This window comes from Corvus cornix, chromosome 2, assembly GCF_000738735.6.
Source record: "Corvus cornix cornix isolate S_Up_H32 chromosome 2, ASM73873v5, whole genome shotgun sequence".
Classification (NCBI taxonomy): domain Eukaryota; kingdom Metazoa; phylum Chordata; class Aves; order Passeriformes; family Corvidae; genus Corvus; species Corvus cornix.
This window is the reverse complement of record NC_046333.1, coordinates 44,873,444-44,893,534: the sequence shown is the minus strand read 5'-3', so window position 1 is coordinate 44,893,534 and position 20,091 is coordinate 44,873,444. Positions and strand designations below refer to the sequence as shown.

The following is a 20,091-nucleotide window of genomic DNA, read 5'->3' as shown; positions in this document are numbered from 1 at the left end:
TCCAGATTAATATGGCATTTCAAACTGGAATATTTAGAAATGCTAAAAATTTCTGCTTTTCCAAATATTCTATTCTTCTCCACTTCCAAGATTTATTAAATACAATTTGTTAGTGAATTTAATAAATTTGGTCAACCTGAAAGTGCTGCTCTAGCTTTTGCGCTTGGCTGCAATTTTCTGCATAAATCACAGCAGTTACAGTGCAAGTGAATTCACCGTGATAGAGTATATTTAATTTGCACATACTCTATAGATAATCGAAGTCTCTATCCTCATATAACTTTAGCAGTTTGAGTTGATATCAAGAGCCTCTAGAAGAAGCTTTCTGTCATTTCTAACACAAGCACTGCACCGGTCTCATGATGAAAAATAAGGGGGTTGGTGCAGAAAAGGCTTTTGCAACTTAATTTTTTCCAGTATATCTTTGTCCTCGCCCAGTGTGGGTTTCAGGGCCAGCAATGCATTGTGCTATACTTTCGTCATCTCTTCCCTCGGTAAAACTAGCTACAAGTTAGTGTGGCTGAAGAAATCTTGCAAGGTTTGTAAAACTGAGGAATATTAAAGGAGGGCATGTAAATTCATGTAGCTAGATGATTGCAGGATTGGAGACTAGATGTCCATAAAAGACGATTGAAAAAAACTTGTTTTTTCACCAGTGACAGATTAAAAATAACTCTTCATTTTTAACAGCATTTCCAATCTTTCAATCTTTCTCTGTGAAAGAGCTTCTTTTTGTGGAAACCTAGTGACCTAGAGAGTTAAATAGAGAGTTAAATCTCTTTGGTGCCTTTTTTCCCTGGAGTTTCAGTGACTTGTTTCAGTTTTGTCTGTCTGAGGTTCTGATGATTTGAAATACCAAAAGGGCCTGGAAGGGTTTTCACTTTCACATAGTCCTAAGGACTGGTGGTCAGTAGGGCAGGTGGGACTTGATGCCCACAATGATCATTACATTTGAAAATCATGGTTGTTTTTGTTCCAATGGGGTATTCCTCAATTAGTTTTCCTTCTTCAGGTACGAGTCGGAAGTTAATGAAGAAGCCCATAAAACTCCATTTTAAGATTGCATTCTTTAAGTCATAAAATGAAGGTCCTTTGGGTGAGACAAAATGTACTAAATATTAAACACATCATTCAGAATGACTGTTTTTATTTAATGGCCTTTTTTTCTCAGAAAAGAGCACAAATGAAAAATATGTAATCCTACGTCTAAGAGAAAATCTATCAAAACTTGCCAAGTTTTCAGGGTTTTTGTTTTCAGTGAATAGCAAGGTTTGGCTATGATGTGCTTTCAGTAGGTATACTTTTAATCCCATAATGCGGAGCTCTCATTTTGTTATTTCTCTTTGCACTGATCCTTGATATATTGCTCACAAAAAAAGTCCGAGCAGTTAAACCATATGTTCATAGCTCCTAATGTCAAAATTTTAATTGATTTTCCCATATTCAGGGTTAGGAGGGGGCTGTATCATGTTCCACTACGTCATAAAAACAAAAATATTTAAAATATGTTTCAAATAAAATGAAGGGGGAGAAGAAAAAATACTTAACTTAGAAAAGATATGGGATTCATTAACAAAGGAAAATACTGGCCACGGACCAACGGCAAGCCAAATGTTTTGCCAGCAGTTTGCAGTTCACAGTCATCACTGCATGTCACTCCGCCTGCTGCACCAGCCCCTCCAACCATATAGGCCTTCTTTTTAAAGAGAAACCTGTCTGGTTTGAGTTGAATAAATTAATTTGGGTTTACTTAGTTTAAAAACAAAAATATAGAGGGCCCAATTTTATTTCATTATGCCCGTGGGTAAAGCAGTGCAAGGTAATTACAACCACAGTGCTGGTTGCTCTATCTTAATTAAAGAGGGTTATTTTGCACAGAGGTTTTTGCACAACATAATAAAATAGTTTGTGGTCTGGCTAGCCTCAGTATCACAAGAGTGTACTCACTTGAGAAATTGTCCAGCTTTTCCAAAAGCTGAGGCCCTTCCATTGGAGAGAAGCATGGAGCTGCTCAGCAGAACACAGGTAGTTTACAGTAAGGGCACCATCATAAATCATGCAGCAAACAACCTTTCATATGGTCTTGTACACTAAGTGGCAGGCTTGTCAGCAGCAATGAATCTGGACTTCAGTAGGTCTTTAAGCAATAAAGTTCTCTGCAATGTGCAACACTGGTTACATACCTGTGACCAAACCTCTTACTTTTCCAAGCTTTCCTGGTCATGTTTTGGGTTGGGTTTTGATTTTTTTTTTGTTTTGTTTTTTTGGTTTTTTGTTGGTGTGTGGTTTTTTTTTTTTTGTGAGGGGGAAAGGGGGGCATCCTATGCAAATAAATATGACTTATTGCTTAGCAAATAATTTTAAAGAAAAGGCATCAAAGACATTTAAATAATATACTTGGCATGCTAATTAAAAAATCTCTGAACTCAAATCCCAACAAGCACGGCTGAGATGGCCTGTTATTAGAAAAGTCAAAGGAGGCATGTTTGCTGGTTGAATAAATCAAGTAGTGTTGTAAAAACACTGTCTCAGGGATGATTAAGGGTAAGTGATTTTCATTACTGTGTTAAGTTCTGCTTTCTGTTGTGGTGCTCTTTATATCACATCAAGCTTAGCTATTTACTTATGCTGCTTTAAAAAGCCCCAGCCCCTCACTTACTTAAATCATGACCCAGTGCATCGATTCAGAAAGACAGCAACCCAAGCCAGCTTGACTTAATGCTCAGGAACCTGACACAGGTCCTTCCTTTGTGTGCTCTCCCTCACACTGTTGGTAAAACTGACTTAAGTTTTGCAAATAGCAGTGAACCAGACCCCAGGGTGACTCAAGTCAGTAAAATTTCACTGCTTTCAACAAGTTCTCCTCTGTTCCTGATGCTAGTGGTTTCCTTCAAGTGGCACAATTTTCCCTTTTCTTAGATCCGAATACTCCGGTATTTAGGGCCACCAATTGTCCTGAGCCAGATCACAGCTGTGCTCCCTTGCACATTGGCAAGGGCATGGTTAACAAATATTTATGAAACTAGCAGGAAAGGTCTCAAGGCTGGCATAAGGAACATGAAAAGGGCCCTGGATGCCTTGCTCAATGAGTGACCGTCAGTGGATTTTGCTTCTTTCTCTTGGGGACATGGATTCTCCTACGGAGGGACAAGTGAGTGTAGCTTCAACTGCTTGAACTGGCACAGTTTCACCTGAGCTTGCATTTATGGAGAAGGAAATGCCAACGGGATGTGCATTGTACCCCAAGGCAGGACTCCAGCCAAGGGGAGGGCAGCTCTCAACTGCATTTGGGCTGCTCTGAAGCACTGCTAGCAGCGGCTGCCTGCAGGACAAGGAGAGTTGGAACATGTGGTGTTTGACAAAGCTGAAGTATCTTCCAGCCTCCTTAGGGATGGCTCAGGTCCTTGGCAGCACTGGCTACATAGGTCTGGGAGTGTGATTATAGACAGCTGGGCTTCGTAGAGGTCTTCAAGCCTAGAATTAGGCATGTGTAAATGGAGAGAATTAGCCTAGAGGTGGACCAGAGAGACTTCCATTCCCCGCTCTTAAGTTCAGAACATGAAAATACTGGCTGACTTTCCACTCTGTGTGGCAAGGCTGAAGCAACAACATCCAAATATGCTTCTGGGATGCAGCTGCCAAAGAAACGTTTCACAATGAACACAGAGGGGCATCCCTGTGGCAGCCTCAGCTGAGGTGCTAATGATTTCATAACCTGTTCCTTCATTATGCAAGCTATAACACCTGCTGAGACTTTTCAGCACAGGAGTGCCTGCTGCCAGGGCAGGAGCCAGGGTGCCGTGGTGGATTGATAATGGGTTTGCATGTGGAACAGATCTGTACTGTGTGTTTTACATACATGGCTTTGAAACTACAAGAAAACAGCCACTTTCTGTTTCCATTTGCATTAGAGGCTTCTTATGAATATTTGAAGTAGACATTTATTGTGACCATAACCTTACTACAAATTAAAATCAGATCCTGAGTCCCTTGTGAAAAAGAAGCTCATGATAATGTGTGGAGATGTCAAAAATGATACTAAATGACACAACTTTAAATCCCAAGCACTGTGTTTATCCATAACTATGGGTTAAATCTACACTGGAAATAAGACCAGGAGCTAAGCAAGGTTTACAGGGGTGGGGGATGTCCCAGTAGATGTATAGCCACAAGCTGAAGAATAAACAGCTGGTTGTATGTGTCTGCCAAATACAAACTGTCTTGAATATATACTGCTGCATTTTCTTTTCTCAAGTCACAGATTACCTTTGCTGCATATCCTACATTGACTGGGTCAGATTTATACGAGGTGCAATGTTGATTCAGATGGTTTGTTGCTATAGAGAGAGATAAAGGCAGATTTCTGGTCTAAACGTACACATATTCCTAAATTATCGGTTTCTCATCAAATTTTATGTACGAGCCATTTTAAGGACTTGTTATCTGGTAGGCTAATACAAGGTCTAAATTCATTCTTCTCAAAATATAGAGATCAGGGGAAAATAAAATACAGACATGCTGACCTGCAATCTGACTTTGCCACTATTCTTTATGCTCATCATATTTGCCTTTCCCATTAAAAAAAAGACATAGAACAACGGCAGAAAATGTGGAGTGGAGTGAGTAAGCCATGGCTTCCGACCCCTGGAAATCAGCCATACTCACTGCTGTGCAAATTCCTGCTGCTCTCTGAGCTGAGATCATACTGTTTGAGATGGCAAGTGTATAGAGCACAGATCTGTATCTTTCTTCCATTGCTGAATATTAACAGTAAAAAATAAATGCAGGTGATGCAACAGCCTTTGACTGCGTCTATTTATGTGACTCTTGAGATATTTTAACCAGATCAGTAAAATGTCTGGCTCCCTGTGACCAAATCAAATAGATCTGATGTTAGTGTAAACTAACTGCTGCTTTGCTGTTTAGGTAAAGTTAACATTTTTTAACATGTTCACCTGCAGTGTATTGACATGACTCAGGATACATGGGACAAACACTTATTTTATAGGAGACATCTGGAAAAGGACACATCTCCTTTCCATTATTCATCTTCTGCTTTGCCCCCTCCCTAAGCTAAATGTCCTTTTCCTCTGTCTGCCCAACAGCTCGAAGCAGTTAAAAAAAAGAAAAAGCCTTACAAAACCAACTAATGTTTCTTGACTGTCAGCATGCACTGACTGTCAGGCCAGCAGGACAAACAAATTACATTGTCAGAGGCCTTCCACTGGCAGCTCCAGCCTACCCATTCCCACAGTTTAAATCTGGAAACTCTTGATGCAAATGCTGCAGTTGATTCTGATGGCTGTAGTGGCACTTCACTGAAAAGTGGTGCTTTGGAGTTGGGTTTTGCAGCATTGGGAGTTGATGGGAGTTGAAACAATGCTTGTGTTTCTGGGAGGGCTGTTTTCAGTCCTGTGTGTCTGCAGAAGACTCAGGCCATGTCTAGATCAGTGGCATTACTTCAACTGTGCAAATGCAGCAAGAGAGGTCCTTCTAGCCTGGTCAGCCTGACCTTTTTGAACTATTTATGGAAAGATTATTTTCTCCTTGCTGAATTGTTATGTTGAAAAACATGGGGCACAATATCTTAAGTTATCCAGTACCCTCAGAGTTTCAAAATTCAGCTGATCCAATTTTTGTCTCTGCTGATCATAGTGCTGCTCTTCTGCTTCCCGTGGCATAGCAGCTTTGTAGTTAAAGCCCTGTTTCAGTGGCAGTTCTCAATGGGAAATAAGTGGAGGCAAAAAGAAACAGTTCAAACCATGACTATTCATGGCGTATGCATGAACACTTACGGTTCACGTAAAGACATTAAATTAATAATTAGTAGTTTGTTAGTTCATGCTGCAGACTCTTGGAAGCTGGCAGGATGACCTGAACTTTTTTTACGTAACTCTCTACTGACCATTAAGCCCTTTACTCTAAACTGGTGCAGAGGATGTTATTTTAATTGTCAACACAAAGTTCTGGTTTGGGAGAATGTTTGCTCTTTATGACAGCATGTCTTTCAAGACAAAGATAAGATAAAATAGAAAAACTTCGAAACAACAAACAAACAAACAAAAAACCTATCTGTGAAACAGTCAAACAAACACATCAGTACAAATTGGAAGGTAAAGATGTAAAATAACCTTTTTTTTCTTAGTATGATGTAGCATATCATTAGCAGGCATTAAGTCAGTATTCAGGGTATGATTTAGGAAATGTCTTCATAGGGGTCATACATTTTTATGGGTCTCATTCTGTCCTAAATGACTGTATTAGCAGCACTTCCGTGAACTTCAATGGCAAGAGCATCATGTCCAAAAGAACATCTGCCACCTCTCCTTGTCTTTCTCAACTCAACAGTACTTGCTGCACAAGGCAAATAGGATGAACAGAATAGTGGAAAGGTGATTTGCAGATCATCATGGGCTTCAGTGATGGTATCAAGAAGTGCAAGGGTAGACTTTGGCCAGTGCTTTCAGGAGGAATTTTGTGAATATTATAGCGATCCCTCTGCTTCACTTCATAAGCTAATCACCACCAGGGGTCAGGAGAATTTACTTGGTAGCATGTATCTAGTAGATGTCAAGGTGGAAGATGGGGATTTTTGTTTCCTTTTGAAGCATGAGACACAGATCAGTGCCAAAGCTTGTTTTACAGCTAAATGTAGTGCGTTATAGACTGTCTGTTTATGGAGTGTGTGTGTGTGTGTGTATGTATGAGTGAGATTCCCAGTTGGTTTAAATCCATTGTCTTTGGCAAAGCTGTGTGCTGTACACCGTCGAGAATTGGCTCTCTTGCTGTTGATATATTCGTTCTATTCTTATTTGTTTTCTCAAATGATTGTGTTAACTGGGCTACAGCTCATGAGGTTGCTTTTTTTTTCAGGTTTTTATTTCCTCAGCAATAATTTGGTCATAAATAAGCACATTTTTAAGATCACCAGATAGACTAATGTGGAAAGCTTTTGAGGAGAAAAGTTTTGAATATGATTTTTGAATATTGATTGTGTCATTTTAAAGAATAGTTCAAAAGAGAACATCAAATTCTTGGTAAAAAAAATGGCTTAGAGATACTTACCTTTTCATATTTTATTCGGTTTCCACTTGCTTCTATTTAGAATATTTCATAACAGTAAATATCCTTTCTGCTCTTAGCTAGAGAATAAAAAAAAAAGTGTGCTTGGATGTTTGACATTACTGGTCACTTAGACTTGCTGCTTTTTATCATGTGCATTGGCTGGTTTGTATGCATATTTTTTAAACCAAGATTTAAGATTTACATGTTATCTGGAATTTGATCTGTAACTTGAAAGGCTACTGTAGCCACAATAAGAATGAAAATAACCCTGAACTGTTGAAAATTCAGCTCAGAGCACCCAAAGCGGTAATGACTGCAATAGTAGTTTTGTCGATATTTATAAATCAATGCAAACCAGAAACTGGATGTTTTAATTTACTACAGTTTCACTGTAACTGATACCCTCAAGTTTAGAGCTTTAAGCTTTGTGAAGTGCAATGTTATTGCAGGGCATGCATCCAATTTTTAAAACATTATATAGATTGGAGACAGATGAGTTTTCAGAATTATTTTAGGCCTATTTTGATTGAATGCCTGAGATGCATTTTCCAGTGGAAATTAATTGCATTGATGTGAAAACAAATGAACCCCAACCTCAAAATTAGCTGCAGGTTCCTGCACGAACCAGTACTTAAAAGAGAGGGAGTGGGCAGAGATAGTGACTGGGAATTACAGTTACAATGTACACTTTGTTGGTAGAATAAAATAACCTTTCTTCAATGCCTGCTCTTTTTTGCTGTCTCTCTTAGCATGCATGCATGTGTAGAGAGAGAAATTTTCCCATGTGTCTGTGGTTGCACATGAGTGGACAATGGCTTTTACCAGCTATCACTGCTTCCCCTTGTGTGCTGCCGGAAACCTTTGCTGGCCTGTGTCAGCAGCTAAAGTCTCAGCAAAATCTCCCACAGCCACTACCTGTAGTGCTTCTGTTGTTGTCATGGAGTGTTTCTGGTGCACACATTTCTTGGGGATTGTGCTAGGTGAATTTATTAGTGAATAGCAGCTAACATGTTTTCCACCCTTCAGTGAAATTTGCCTAAGCTATGTAAAAACTGTGTCTGGGATTCCTGTTTCTTTGACTGATGCTCTCAATCAGTGGATATCTCCCAGTGAGAGGTAAGCAGAGATGGCAATGTGAACCTTTTAAATAACAAGAGCAAACAACAGTGGCTCAGAGCTGATCTCTGTTGAAGTACAGCTGCAGCAGTTCCCCATGACTTTGTTCTATCTGCCTTGAGATTCACCTCTTCCCTGTGCTTCTCATCATTTGTACTAATATAGCTGTCAGCTGGGATTTTTAGCATGTTTAAGAGATGAAGCGTGTGCAAAGGTTCCTCCCAAGAAATGGCATATATTCATTTTGATCTTCATGAAAGTTGGAAGGGAATCAGTGAAGTGGGTTGAGGGTGGGAAGAAGGTCACTGAAGGTCACATAGCTATTTGGCAGCATTAAAATATTTTTACACCTGGAGATGACTTGCTGAACAGATAATTGAGAGTACACCTTCATGTATGTGCTCCTCTCCCTCAACTCGCTGAAACAACCAGCAGCTTTGAGGCACTGAGCATATTTGGGGCTGTGACCATGGTGGGCTGTGCTAACTTTCCTCTGGGCTGTAGAGAGAGGCTGGCACCACAGGAACAACGTGCTGATGGCAGAAGTGCTTGGGAAGCAATGAGCGTTAAAAAGCACAGAGTTTCTCTATGGTATTCTTGTTAAAGGATAGGATTAAGAGCTGGATTTTGGTCTACTGCTGATGTCATATATCATCTGAGAGTTTTTCAAGCTTCTAATTTTCAATTTTGCTTATTTCCTATTTTGTTTAGGATATCATGTAGAATTACATAAAGCCTTTCTTAAAGATTTCTACAGTGTGTGTTACTTTAATAGTATTTTTAGTGTTGTGTGTAGAATTTAAATCTCAGTAAATAAACAATCTCACGTGTATGTACACCTACATATTGTCTTCATTACCGACTGTGCTCTGCTAGCCAGAGCAAACTCTGCTTTCCACAGTGCATACAGAAGACTTGTGTCTTGTCAGCATGAGACAGACTGAACCTGCCAGTGGCAGATGCTGGAGTGGTTTCCACTTATTTAGGCTGTTTTCTTTAGTCAAACTATTTTCTAGCAGAATTGTGATCAAATCTCTGCTCCATGCCTAACCATAGCACTGCGGCTCCGTGTGCTGTGAGTTGTATTGCCACGTGGTCTTGAGACTCAGCAACAGTTGGAGCCACTGTCTTTGTACAAGCTCTAGACTGATGAAAATGAACGAGAAACTGATGGTTACAGTTTTAGTAATTTAGTCATATGGAGCTGAAGAAATGCAAAGATTCAGATTAATTGCCTTTTAATTAATATTATCCTATATTTAAATTGCTAGGAGCTTCTTTTGGGGTCTACTATGTCTTTTTGTTGACTACCCACAGCAGCTGTTTTTTTGTGAGGACCTATGTTAGGTACCGGAACTGAATTAGCAATGATCACAAACCGGCTTGCAATTTAAAGCCTTCCCTTAAGTAGCAATCTTAATTTGATTAACTAATGCAGGACCCTTTTCCCAACCTCTTTGTGCATAGCAACCTTTCCGCTCTAACTTTGACGATGTTGGATGTGGGGGTCCACGGGGGCAATGCTGAGGAAGAAAAAGTCAGGAGAAGTAAAGCCACCCAAAGTATAAGTATAGCAGTCCTGTCTGCCTGCAGGCACATGAAGACAGCAGCAAGTACATCTTTCTTAGACACCCAGGCAGGCAAACATCTCTGAAACACGGGGGCATGAATCTGCTGCCGCAGCATCCATCATCCTGTGAGGGACAGTGAAAACATGTGCTGTCATCTTTGACATTTTAATTGAAAAGAAAGCTTACACAGATTTCGACCTTAAGCAGTATGTTTATACAAGTGTATACAGAGAAATAATCTGTCAGTTCAGTGCAGGCTCATTGCTATAGGAGTTGGTTTAGTAACTGAACAATCCAGCATTAGCTCACACACCTTGCCTTGTTCCATGCCTCAATAATTTTTAGTAGAAATACTTTGCCTAGAGGCATGCAGTTATTAAAAAAGAGGCTCAGCTTGCTTAAAGTCTGGAATTATTAGCTCATGGTAACAAGCCTGCACTGGAGAAACTGTTGGTTCTTTGTTTTCATAACTTTGCTGTAATTCACCATCTTATTTTCAGAGACAAACTTCTGCATTGTTTGGGAAGTTAAAAAAAATAAAAAAAAAGAAAAAAGAAAAAGAAAAATAAATCTTCAAAAAGATTTTTTTTCATTTTTATTATAAAGAGGGTTTACAAAGCTCTTTGATCTTAGTATTTCTGTTAAATTGCACTGGTCCAAATATAAGGGTAAATGGAAAGACAATTTTGGGAAATTTGTTGTTACCTAATTTCCAGTATAGGAATCAGTTGGTAGTGAGTATTCAGTGAGAGCTCTCTGAAGACCCTCTCAGCCCTTTAAGAGTAAAATATGCTTTTTCTCCATCATTTTTGCAACCTACTATCCCTTTCAGATGCAAAGTTGTGAAGGTCAAATTTGCACTGCTGTAACATGTGTGTGAAAGGAGTCACTTGAGCAAATGAGGGCTCCAGCACCTTTAGATAGCCCAAACCTGGCAGAAGAGTTACTTGGTGTTCAGTTGTCACTTCCTCTGGATGCTGGGGGTAGGTTTCTTTCCAGCTGTTTAACCTGTTAATATTTTTCCTCTATGAGCCTCAGATTTTCAAATTTTCTTAATTTTGCTTGCCAGGCTGGAATCTTAAGCCCAGATTTTAAAAAGAATGGTCATATTAAAAAGTGTTTGTGTAAGCTTTATTGCTGTTATTATTCCTGGGTTTAGTCAGCTGCATTTGCATATTACAGCTACCTATTTTTTCAATGAAAATTGATACAGCTTTATTTGTGGGGCTGCAAAATAATTTGTTTTCCGGAAGAACTAAGTTTGGTTCTGTTTGAGCTGAGAGACTGCGATGGCAGTAGAATCAGTCTGACATCATTGCTTGCTTTTATGATCAAATCATATTTATGCTGCAGTTTTTTGGGTTTATCCCACTTCTTTTTTTCTTATTTTAATACAAGAATGTGTTTTTATATGGGCTAGTTCTTTATAATCCCTCAAACCTGCCTTTTGCAGTGTTTCCCTGTTTTGCTTTAACTATGCCATTATCCTTCACATATCATTTGTGAGTTCCAGCTGTGTGCATAACACTGTGCAGAACATAAACTTCTCCGAGGAGGTTATAGTCTAAGAAACGATTCTAGCTTTTCTTATTTTTCTTGTAATGGGTCAGGCAATAAGACCCAGTGAAATATTTAGAGGGAAAGAAAGATTGAAACCAGCAGTTTCTAAGACCTGTAAGAGCCAAAAGGCAAATGTTAATGGGTTTTGTGAGGCTTCCAAGGACCTGCTGGTCCTTGTACTTGTGCTGAATTTGCAGAGGTTCCTTAAACATGTGTTCAGGAAATATAGGTGGCATTAGCACAATTGGAGTTTCTAAAGGCAAGATTTATCATTGACTAAACCTTTAAATAGACTTTGGACCACTAAATACATGATGGGGCTGCTGATTTGTGGGGCTTTTCTCCTACAAGCTCAGGTAAAAAGTACAGAAATCTTAACAAATTTTGAAGGCATTTTTCCACAGGATGATAGTATTTTACTGTGTGTGTATATGTATATATACCCATTCTCTGTCTGGGTTTGTTGTTGTTGTTGTTTTTATAGTTCTTCTTTCCCTTCATTTGGGTCTTCTCTTCCTGTGTATTACAACAAGTGATCAAGAATGCATTTCTGTCGGAGTTGCTTTGTTTCCAAATGAACAGCTTCTCGTCAAGTGGCATCAAGGGATATGTGAATTGAGAAGTAACACCTCTTTAGTTGCTTTTGACTTTGCTCCGTATCATTTCATATCTTTATGCTGCATTGCTCCTTTTGTGATGCTTGTTGCTGAATTCATTCTTCCTCTGTGCCAATGTATAGCTTGTTATCTTAATTGTGCCAGCTCTTCTGAGACACATACATGGGCTTTCCCTTCACTTCTGAATCAAGCATCTTGTCTTTAAGACTTTTCACAGCTTAGCCTTATCTTATCTCAGTCCTCCAGTTTCTCATTACAGTGTCAAGCATCACTTTCACTTTGCCAGTGCCTTTACCATCAGCTGGTTTCTCTTTCCCAGGCAGAAATCTCTTCTTCCAGCACTGGGAAAATACCTAAAGGTAACACATATATGAAGATACGTGCACACTCCATTTAAAAATCTCTAGAGAAAGCATAGCTTTTTCTGGATGCTTCCCAAATCCTCTAAGTTATGAGCCACAATTTTCCCTCTCTGGAGTGTTGCCCTTCCTGTATCTCAATCTTAGTTACTCCCTTCCTCTTGCAAACTTCCTCAGCCCTGTCATTTCTGAGCATACCAGTTAAATAAAAAGCATACAAAGAAGCAAAAAAGCAACCAGAGTAGTAGTGCCTCTAAATTGTCTCCAATTCTTTAGCATATTTATTTGCTTGTGTGTTCTATCTCCGTCTTCTACTTTTCATCTGGTTTGTGTCTCTAGAATGTAAACACACTCTGTATGAATTGTCTCTTATCTGTGTTTGTACAGTGCCAGGCTCAATGGGGTCCCGGTCCCGACTGGGACCTTTGGGCACCACCACAGTATAAATGTCTGCTACTGATAATAATAATCTACCTACATCATGCAGATGTCTGAATTATCTGAGAAATACAAACAAGGATCTTTACTAGGTTGGCGGGGAGCCATGAATTCTAGGTGCCAGTTTTCTTTTCCCCTGAATATGGTTTGGCTCCCTGAAAAACCTGGTGACACAAACCTCCCACTTCTTGGAAAGCTTGGCTCTCTGGTGGTGATGTGATTAAAACATCATTAAACATGGGATACAGCAGGTCAGGTGAGGTCCCTTGCAACTATGCAAGGTATTCCAAGTACTGCTCTGATGCTTTGTTGTTGCTTTCCCTAGTGTTTATTTTTTCTTTCCTCCTCTGAATGACAAATGGATAAATTGAAACTAGACAAAACTGCCCTGCTTTGAGGGTGGGAAATAATGGATCACAAATGAGGAAAGCTGTAGTTAGTTTGATAGGCTTAAATAATGGCAGTGTGGATCAAAAACCAGCAGACCAGCAGTAAATGAGGCAGCCCCTCCAGTCAGAACACATTTCTTAGATTAAAACATCCCCTCCATGTCTTTGCCTCTGACTGAATTATTCAAATATTGAAGGCCCAGGACAGTACTCAGGCCAGGTACTCTGGCTGCAATAGCTGCTGTAAAAGCAGCTTGCAGCTGGTCTGTGCAACCACATGCTACAGGGAACTTAGTTTATGCAATGAAAAGTTTAATTGTGACAGTACCTGGCTGTCAGTGAGACTTTCAGAGGGTAGACTGCAGCCAGCTGTGCTTATTCTCAATATGGTAGGCTGCCTGGGGGCTTCAGTCTGAAAGCCACCCTAACCACATGCACATACTGACATCCCTTGAAAATATCCAGGCTGCTGGCATGCAGTGATTGCTCCTCTTTACATTGATGATAACGGTATCATTGCTGCCTTACTCACCTCTGTCTCCCTATTGCTTCCACTCACCCTCTCTCATTTTTAACTTGATCTCCAAGCTTTTTGGGGCAGGACTTCACCTCACCCACAAATTTTAAACCAAGGCTTCTAGGCATTGCTGTAATAAATATGTAGATACATACATGTTACACATATACATAAAAATGATCGAAGTCTGATCAAGTGTGTTGTGAACTGCAGTGTGGTACAGAAATCCCTCAGCCAATGCTGACCCAACATGCCAAATCGCCACAGCACAACCAGCCACCTGTGGGCTGCTCTGGTGTGAGCTGGCCAGGTCAGAAGGCTATGGAAAGTGAAGAGATGAGTTCTTTTATTCCAGTGCAACTTGGTATACTTCTGGCTAATCTTTTTCCACACCAGCGCTAACTGAAGTGGAACAAACAGGGTCATGATGTAGGTGTTCTCAATGGCCTTGCATGAATGCTACGTGCAGCAGAGTAAGGAGCAGGAGAGAGGTCATGGTAAGACCCACTGACCCGGAGTGTTTTACCATAATAGAAAACATTCTGCAGTGATACTTTAAATAGCATCAGTCCTTTTGCACATAGTCCCACATGGTCTCAGTCAGTAGGAACCTACTCTCATGAGACCTCAGCAGCAAATTGTCATCTGCCCAAATTATCCTTGAAGACTTCAAGTTAAGGGAAGCTTAGTCTTTTAATAGACAAATATAGTGTTTAGTCATCAGACAGTCAGTTGCATCATATCAGACGGAGTATTCGGTATTAATCTGGGAGGCACACACTGAAGTATATATCATAGATATATGACTGCCTTAGAGGAGTTGTCTTTAATCATTGGGTAGAGTCATATGATGGAACATGATCAGTCACCATGGCTTAGCAAGATACCACCCATCTCTTCAAATGTTAATAAGGGTGACTCATGGTGTCAGCATGACCATGCAGAAGAAGAAGAGCCAACGTGGTCAGCTACAGCAGCTTGGCTAACGTGGTATTTTACTAAGCCACCATAACGCTGACTATCCAGGCCACACATGCCCAAAGAGATAGTGTGCAAATGCTGCCCAAGACCCCATCATGTCCAACAGCAGGCTTCCGCTGGAACACAATGAAAGTTCTTGAATTTTGGAAAAACCCCACGGATAGCCAGATTTTTAGTGAGGTTGAGCACCTGCCAGTTCTCTACCTTATCTGTCCTTTTTTTGTGGACTGTTTGCCCAACAGCCCTATTTATTTAGCAACACAGGTGCCAAGGAATGAAAATCTCAGTCAAAAATATTGACTGACAGGCTGCAGGCAGTACCTCCTCAGCATTTACAAAGAGAGGAGCAGATTCAATATGTCCAACATTAAAAATAACAATTATAAGCTCACTGACTTTCTTTGCTGCCAGATAGAAAGCAACAACAAAAGAAGCTTGTGTTGTCCTTGGAAGAAATGTCTCAGACAAATCGAGTATCTCAGCCTGTACGGTTCTGTGCTATACACATTCCCTGAGCTTTGTGAGAGTGTGCAGGAGCACGTGCTAAATCCATGACCTGTGTTCAGTGTAGGAGCAATGGAAGTATCCACAAGTACTGGCCAATGTCAGTTTCCCTGATACGGGAGGGGGGAATCCAGTGTGCGTTGTGTAGCACTTATATCAACGGCAGGAGCACTGCAGACTTTTCAACAAAGAGGTTCAACCTTGAAGTGCAAGGCTTCTCTGACTGCTCTGCACCTCTTTTAAAAAGCAAACTTGGGAACAGACTAGCAGGAGTGTAGCAAGAAAACCCACCTGAAGTACTGAAGAGTTTTTCCCTCTAGCTAAGTGTAAAGCATGTACTCTGTCCTAAAATGAAGCAGCATTAAAGGTAAAGCTGGGGACAGCAAGGAAGATTCTTTGCCATTTTAATAAATACCTGTAATTCCCCTTTGCCCAAGCCCCATATTCCCAAACTCATTAAAGCAATTCTGGAAATTTTTTTGGCTCTGGAACATGTAAGCAAAATCCAAACCATGCAGTCCCTTGAGAATCACTTGCACAAACTGTATAGGTCAGGCCAAAATAAGTTTCTGTCAAACAGCCTAACACCTAAGCTTATTATGAAACTGGTGAATCATACAAAGGGTCTGTATGTGGGGCACTCTCAGAATGAATAAAGGTGGGGGGGGGGGGGTGGCTCCTGTCATGGTACCTGTTTTACTTTGACCCCACTGAAAACTCAAGCAGTATTTTTATTGAACGTGTGGCTCTGGCCAGCACTGCTCCCATAGATTCTTTCTAAGCTGGTGGACTCAAGAGAGCTGCGGAGTGGGCAGGTGGGTGCACACCTCAGTCTCATTCCAGGCCAGGCAGGAGAGTGCACCAGTGCTTTCTCCTTTCCTGCCCACTCCTCCCGCCTGCTGTCCGGGAGGAAACCTTAAGTGCATCCCCAGCAGGGGCTGCAGCACACTCTGTTCTGCCCCTCAAATGCCCCAGCATCGGGGTCCCAGCCCTGCCATCTAGCACATGGACTTTAAAGCGTGAGGTAGAGAAGACCTGTTTGAATTTGCTGTCTGCTGCTTTGCAGGGCAGTAGTTCTGGTGTGGATGGGCCTGGGAAGTGGATGCTGCTTGTGGGAGTCACCACAGCCTCTAAAAATCAAACTAAGATCTCCTCCTCACACTCAACTTGATATCTCCTCACTTTTTTCTTTTCAAAAGAGCACTGAATCTGCTTTTCATGCTATTTTGATCCTGTCCTATTGATTTGTCAGTCCTCATGTGTGAATGAGTGCTGGTACATGGAGCAGCACTGAGTTTAAGTGGACAGTAGAATAGGTCAAGGTTTGTGTACTTTGAGTATATTTTCTGAGCTCATTTTCCTGCACTGCATCCATTCCACTTACACCACCTCCACAGCTCCTGAGGCTTATCCACGTACTGAGCTGACTGTAGAGTTGCATATCCCAGAAATTCATTCATGCTCCCTCACATAACTTACTGCACTCTTTCACAGGATCACACCACACATTTGGAAAATGTTGTCTTGATTTTTTTAAGGTGTTATGAAGATGTAAGTACATCATATTCCTCCATCAGCAGATACCCAGGGAGGCATAGGAAGAACTCCTTGTCTGTATCTGAGATACATTTGTCGTTATTTTTGGGTTTCTTTCTTCCCCTTCTGAATAAGTACTGTATGTGTCTGGGAGGATTTTTAAAACATCCTTCAAAACACAGGCTTTTTCTCTGCATGGAGAGCCAAGACAAAAGGATGGGTTCAGTTGTGTGCAGCTGCTAAAAGAGGGCAGCTGAGGGCAGAAGGGTGGGAGGGGCAGAGTGTCTGAGTATGAGGGAATTGTCAGGGCAAGGATTTTGAGGTGGCATTTGTTGGGATATAAATGTTTCTGGGGAAACAGTGTTGAAGAGATGAGTGTTGAAGGACTGCAGGTCCAAGGATGGGAAATACTGGGGAGTTTTAAGGAAGAGGGGATTAGGTGGTCTGAGGTCTTGGCAAAAGAGAAGGAGACTTGTACGTCAGAAGAAGGTGGTTTTGCCGTCAGACAGGCACATATATTTTGGGAGTCTGGATGTGGTGCCCTCCATACTGGCTGTCTGTGAATCCCATTGCTCACAGACTTCGGGCTTTCTGCATGTTGTTAGATAACTGGAAGTGACAGGCAAAGTTAGAGGAGAAGTGTATGTATCCATGGTTGCCGGTGCCATTTGCAATTAGAGGGGCAAAATGTATCACCCATCATTTGGTGTGACACAGTTCAGGCCAAGTGGGATAGTCTTCCCCTTGCTCCTCTAGGGTTATGACTCTGCTTCCCTGACCCGGTCAGCCTAGTTTTGCGGTGTGGATTCATCACTGAAGCAAAGGATGCTTCTGCCAAGGCTGAAAATCAACCATGATATTTAGAGGCTCTAAACATCTTCGACTCCTTCCATGCTCCCCCTTGCAGGGGCTCTTCAAACTCACAGATTATGCACCCTCTTCTCCAGTCCTTCTCATACCTTTTGGGGGCAACTCTCCTTCCCAATAAACAGTCTAAACCATGTGCTATACAGAAGAGCATCCTGTTCTCTGAGAATTTAACATACCTACTTGTACTGTCAGTATTGTTGAAGTGCTGTATGTGAAAACTTTATTTTCTAGCTTTTTGAAGAGGTAACATGTTACACTCACCCCTAACTTCAAGCAACTCATACTTTCTTCAAAACTAAAAGAAACCCCAAAACAACAACAAACTGATAATATAACTCCCAAGCCCACGTTCTTAAAGGCTTTTTTCAAAGTGTAATCCCAGCATTTTTTAATCCATTAATTTTATAATTCTTCTTTGTGAGTGGGCCTGCTTTCTCACATGCACGGTTTTCCCTGTGCTGTACTTAAAAACATCCTTCTAAGTCTTTTGAACCCCTTTTGCCAAAATAATTCACTCTTCTTGTCTATAGTCCATATGTTTTCTTCCATAAACTGCTTAATCTGAATGTAATTTTTCTAATTTAATTTCTACTTCTTTTTTCCCTGTTTTTTGTGTCCTGATGGTGTGCTAAGTGGTAAAATTAGTAATCTTGCTTTAGAACAAAGGCTTGGTAGAGTTTCACAGGAGAGATTATCAAGGGTGATTTGAAATACTCATTTTAGAGTAGCTTTTTTACAGGTGATAAAATTTAAAAATTAACTTGAGAGGTAATTTTCTGTCATAGGCTGCAAAACTATCATCCAGATATTTTTGTTCCTGAGGGCTAAATTTACAGCAGTGCACTAATGCCAGAAAATTTTCCTGCTTTGTTTGTAGAAATCTTTTGCTAGCCACTGAACAATGCAGAGGCGCTCAGACTGAGACCTGCTGATATGTTTACATTCATGTTGTATCAGATGAACTATACTGGTGCTTTAACTGATAAAGAGAAGAAGGAAGGTGATACACCTTCTTCTTGAAGACTTTATGTTCCACTGATTTATGCAGGAAAGGACAAATCCTGGATTGGTTTATCTGCACCTGCTTGTCTGGAGCTGCCTGTGCCTACCAATGGCTGGCAGGGTAAGGCTTGTTTTGGTCTCCACAGCCCATGACAGCTTTCTTTTCTTTTCTTTTCTCTTCTTCTAGGCCTGTCCCAGGTTCTCTGTCTTCACTACTGCACCTACACAACCGACAAAGACAGCCTATGCCTGCCTCTATGCCTGGCACCCTGCCCAACCCTACCATGCCAGGATCTTCTGCTGTACTCATGCCTGTAAGTTTTCTGGTTGGCTTTTTTTGCAGGGAGGAAAGCTGTGTTGTGTTTGATTCAATCTAAGCAGAGGTGAAAGTCTGCTGGATTTTCTAAAAACCCAGCATATTAAGTTAAGGAAGCTGGACCTTCTATAGTGCTTCATCTTAGACAAGAGTATTTTTGATGAAGTTAATGGCATGCTAATTAGTGCAAGAGTGATTAGAAGCAGTTTACATGAGACTACAATTTGTGATTCTCATACTTGGTCATGTAGGTGAGATCAGTATGTCTGTGCTGAAACAAAAAGATTTTTCTGAATTGAGAAAAAACTGGAAAAGTAATGTACATAAGTTATGTCTGTGAACTCTAAGTGATCCTCTTGTGTGGGAGATAACCAGTTAAAAAGAAGGAAATGTAACTTACTTTTCTGGTCTGTTAACTTGCACTTACTTAGAACTAGGTAACAATTGCTGCTCATCTCGCCTCATTTCTGAAGGGATGGGAGTATTTCCCATTTTATGGAAGCCAGAGGGCTGCTTTACAATTGTAACTTAAAATCTTAAATGATTTTAACCTTTTAACCTTTTCAGTAGAAGACATTTGGGCAGCTTAGGGGTGGAGAAAAGTAAGGATGACATGGGGAAGAGGGGATGGAGAAAGAAGTTTTTGCTTCATTTCACTGTGTTCAGTTTGCGAGACAAACCTGAGAGCAATTGACCATGGGAGGGAGAAAAGCACTGTATGTTCTGGCTTTGCTGGATCAAGGGGAGCACTCCACAAGGATGCAAAGATTCAGGTTTGGCTACTATTTGAGCAGTCATGAATAAGTTATTAATTATTAACTTGTCAATAAGACTCTCCTGGAAAATCGATCAGGAAGTCTAACAAAAAAATGTAGGGCATCATTGTGGGAAGTTTTTTCTGGCATGATTCCCAAGGAACCCGAAATGGAGCAAGCATCCAGCAACCGTGTAAGTTCAGTGGCTTCAGTCTGCTGCTGGGGAGCCCTTTGGGCAGCTTTACTTGCAGACGAGCAGGTGTGCTCCGGCTGCGAGCCCTGGAGATACGAGCATGGAGGCGAGACAGACCCTGTCAGTGCTGGCTGCCCCTCCTGCCCCACAGCACTTCTGAAAGGGCTGCAGGGGAAATGGCAGTGGGAGGTGCTCCTACCCCATGGAGAGAGGGTAAAGGGGCCTTGGCAGCTTTTCCCTGCCAGTGGGCAGTGGGATATGCACATTTCCCCAAAGCCCAGCACCCATTTTTTGCAGGCATC

At 41.0% G+C, this 20,091-nt stretch overlaps 1 protein-coding gene across 5 annotated transcripts in view; it reads left to right on the top strand.

The window, feature by feature from the left end:
- Positions 1–20,091, top strand: part of CREB5 (cAMP responsive element binding protein 5) — a 258,114-nt gene that overhangs the window by 164,651 nt on the left and 73,372 nt on the right. For all 5 annotated transcript variants that reach the window (XR_002045390.3, XM_039549391.1, XM_039549390.1 and 2 more), the window contains one exon: positions 18,713–18,839. Coding sequence is in view for 4 of the 5 variants with exons in the window: in XM_039549391.1 (XP_039405325.1) it covers positions 18,713–18,839 (127 nt within the window). In the remaining variant the exon portion in view is untranslated. The remainder of the gene's footprint in view (positions 1–18,712; positions 18,840–20,091) is intronic.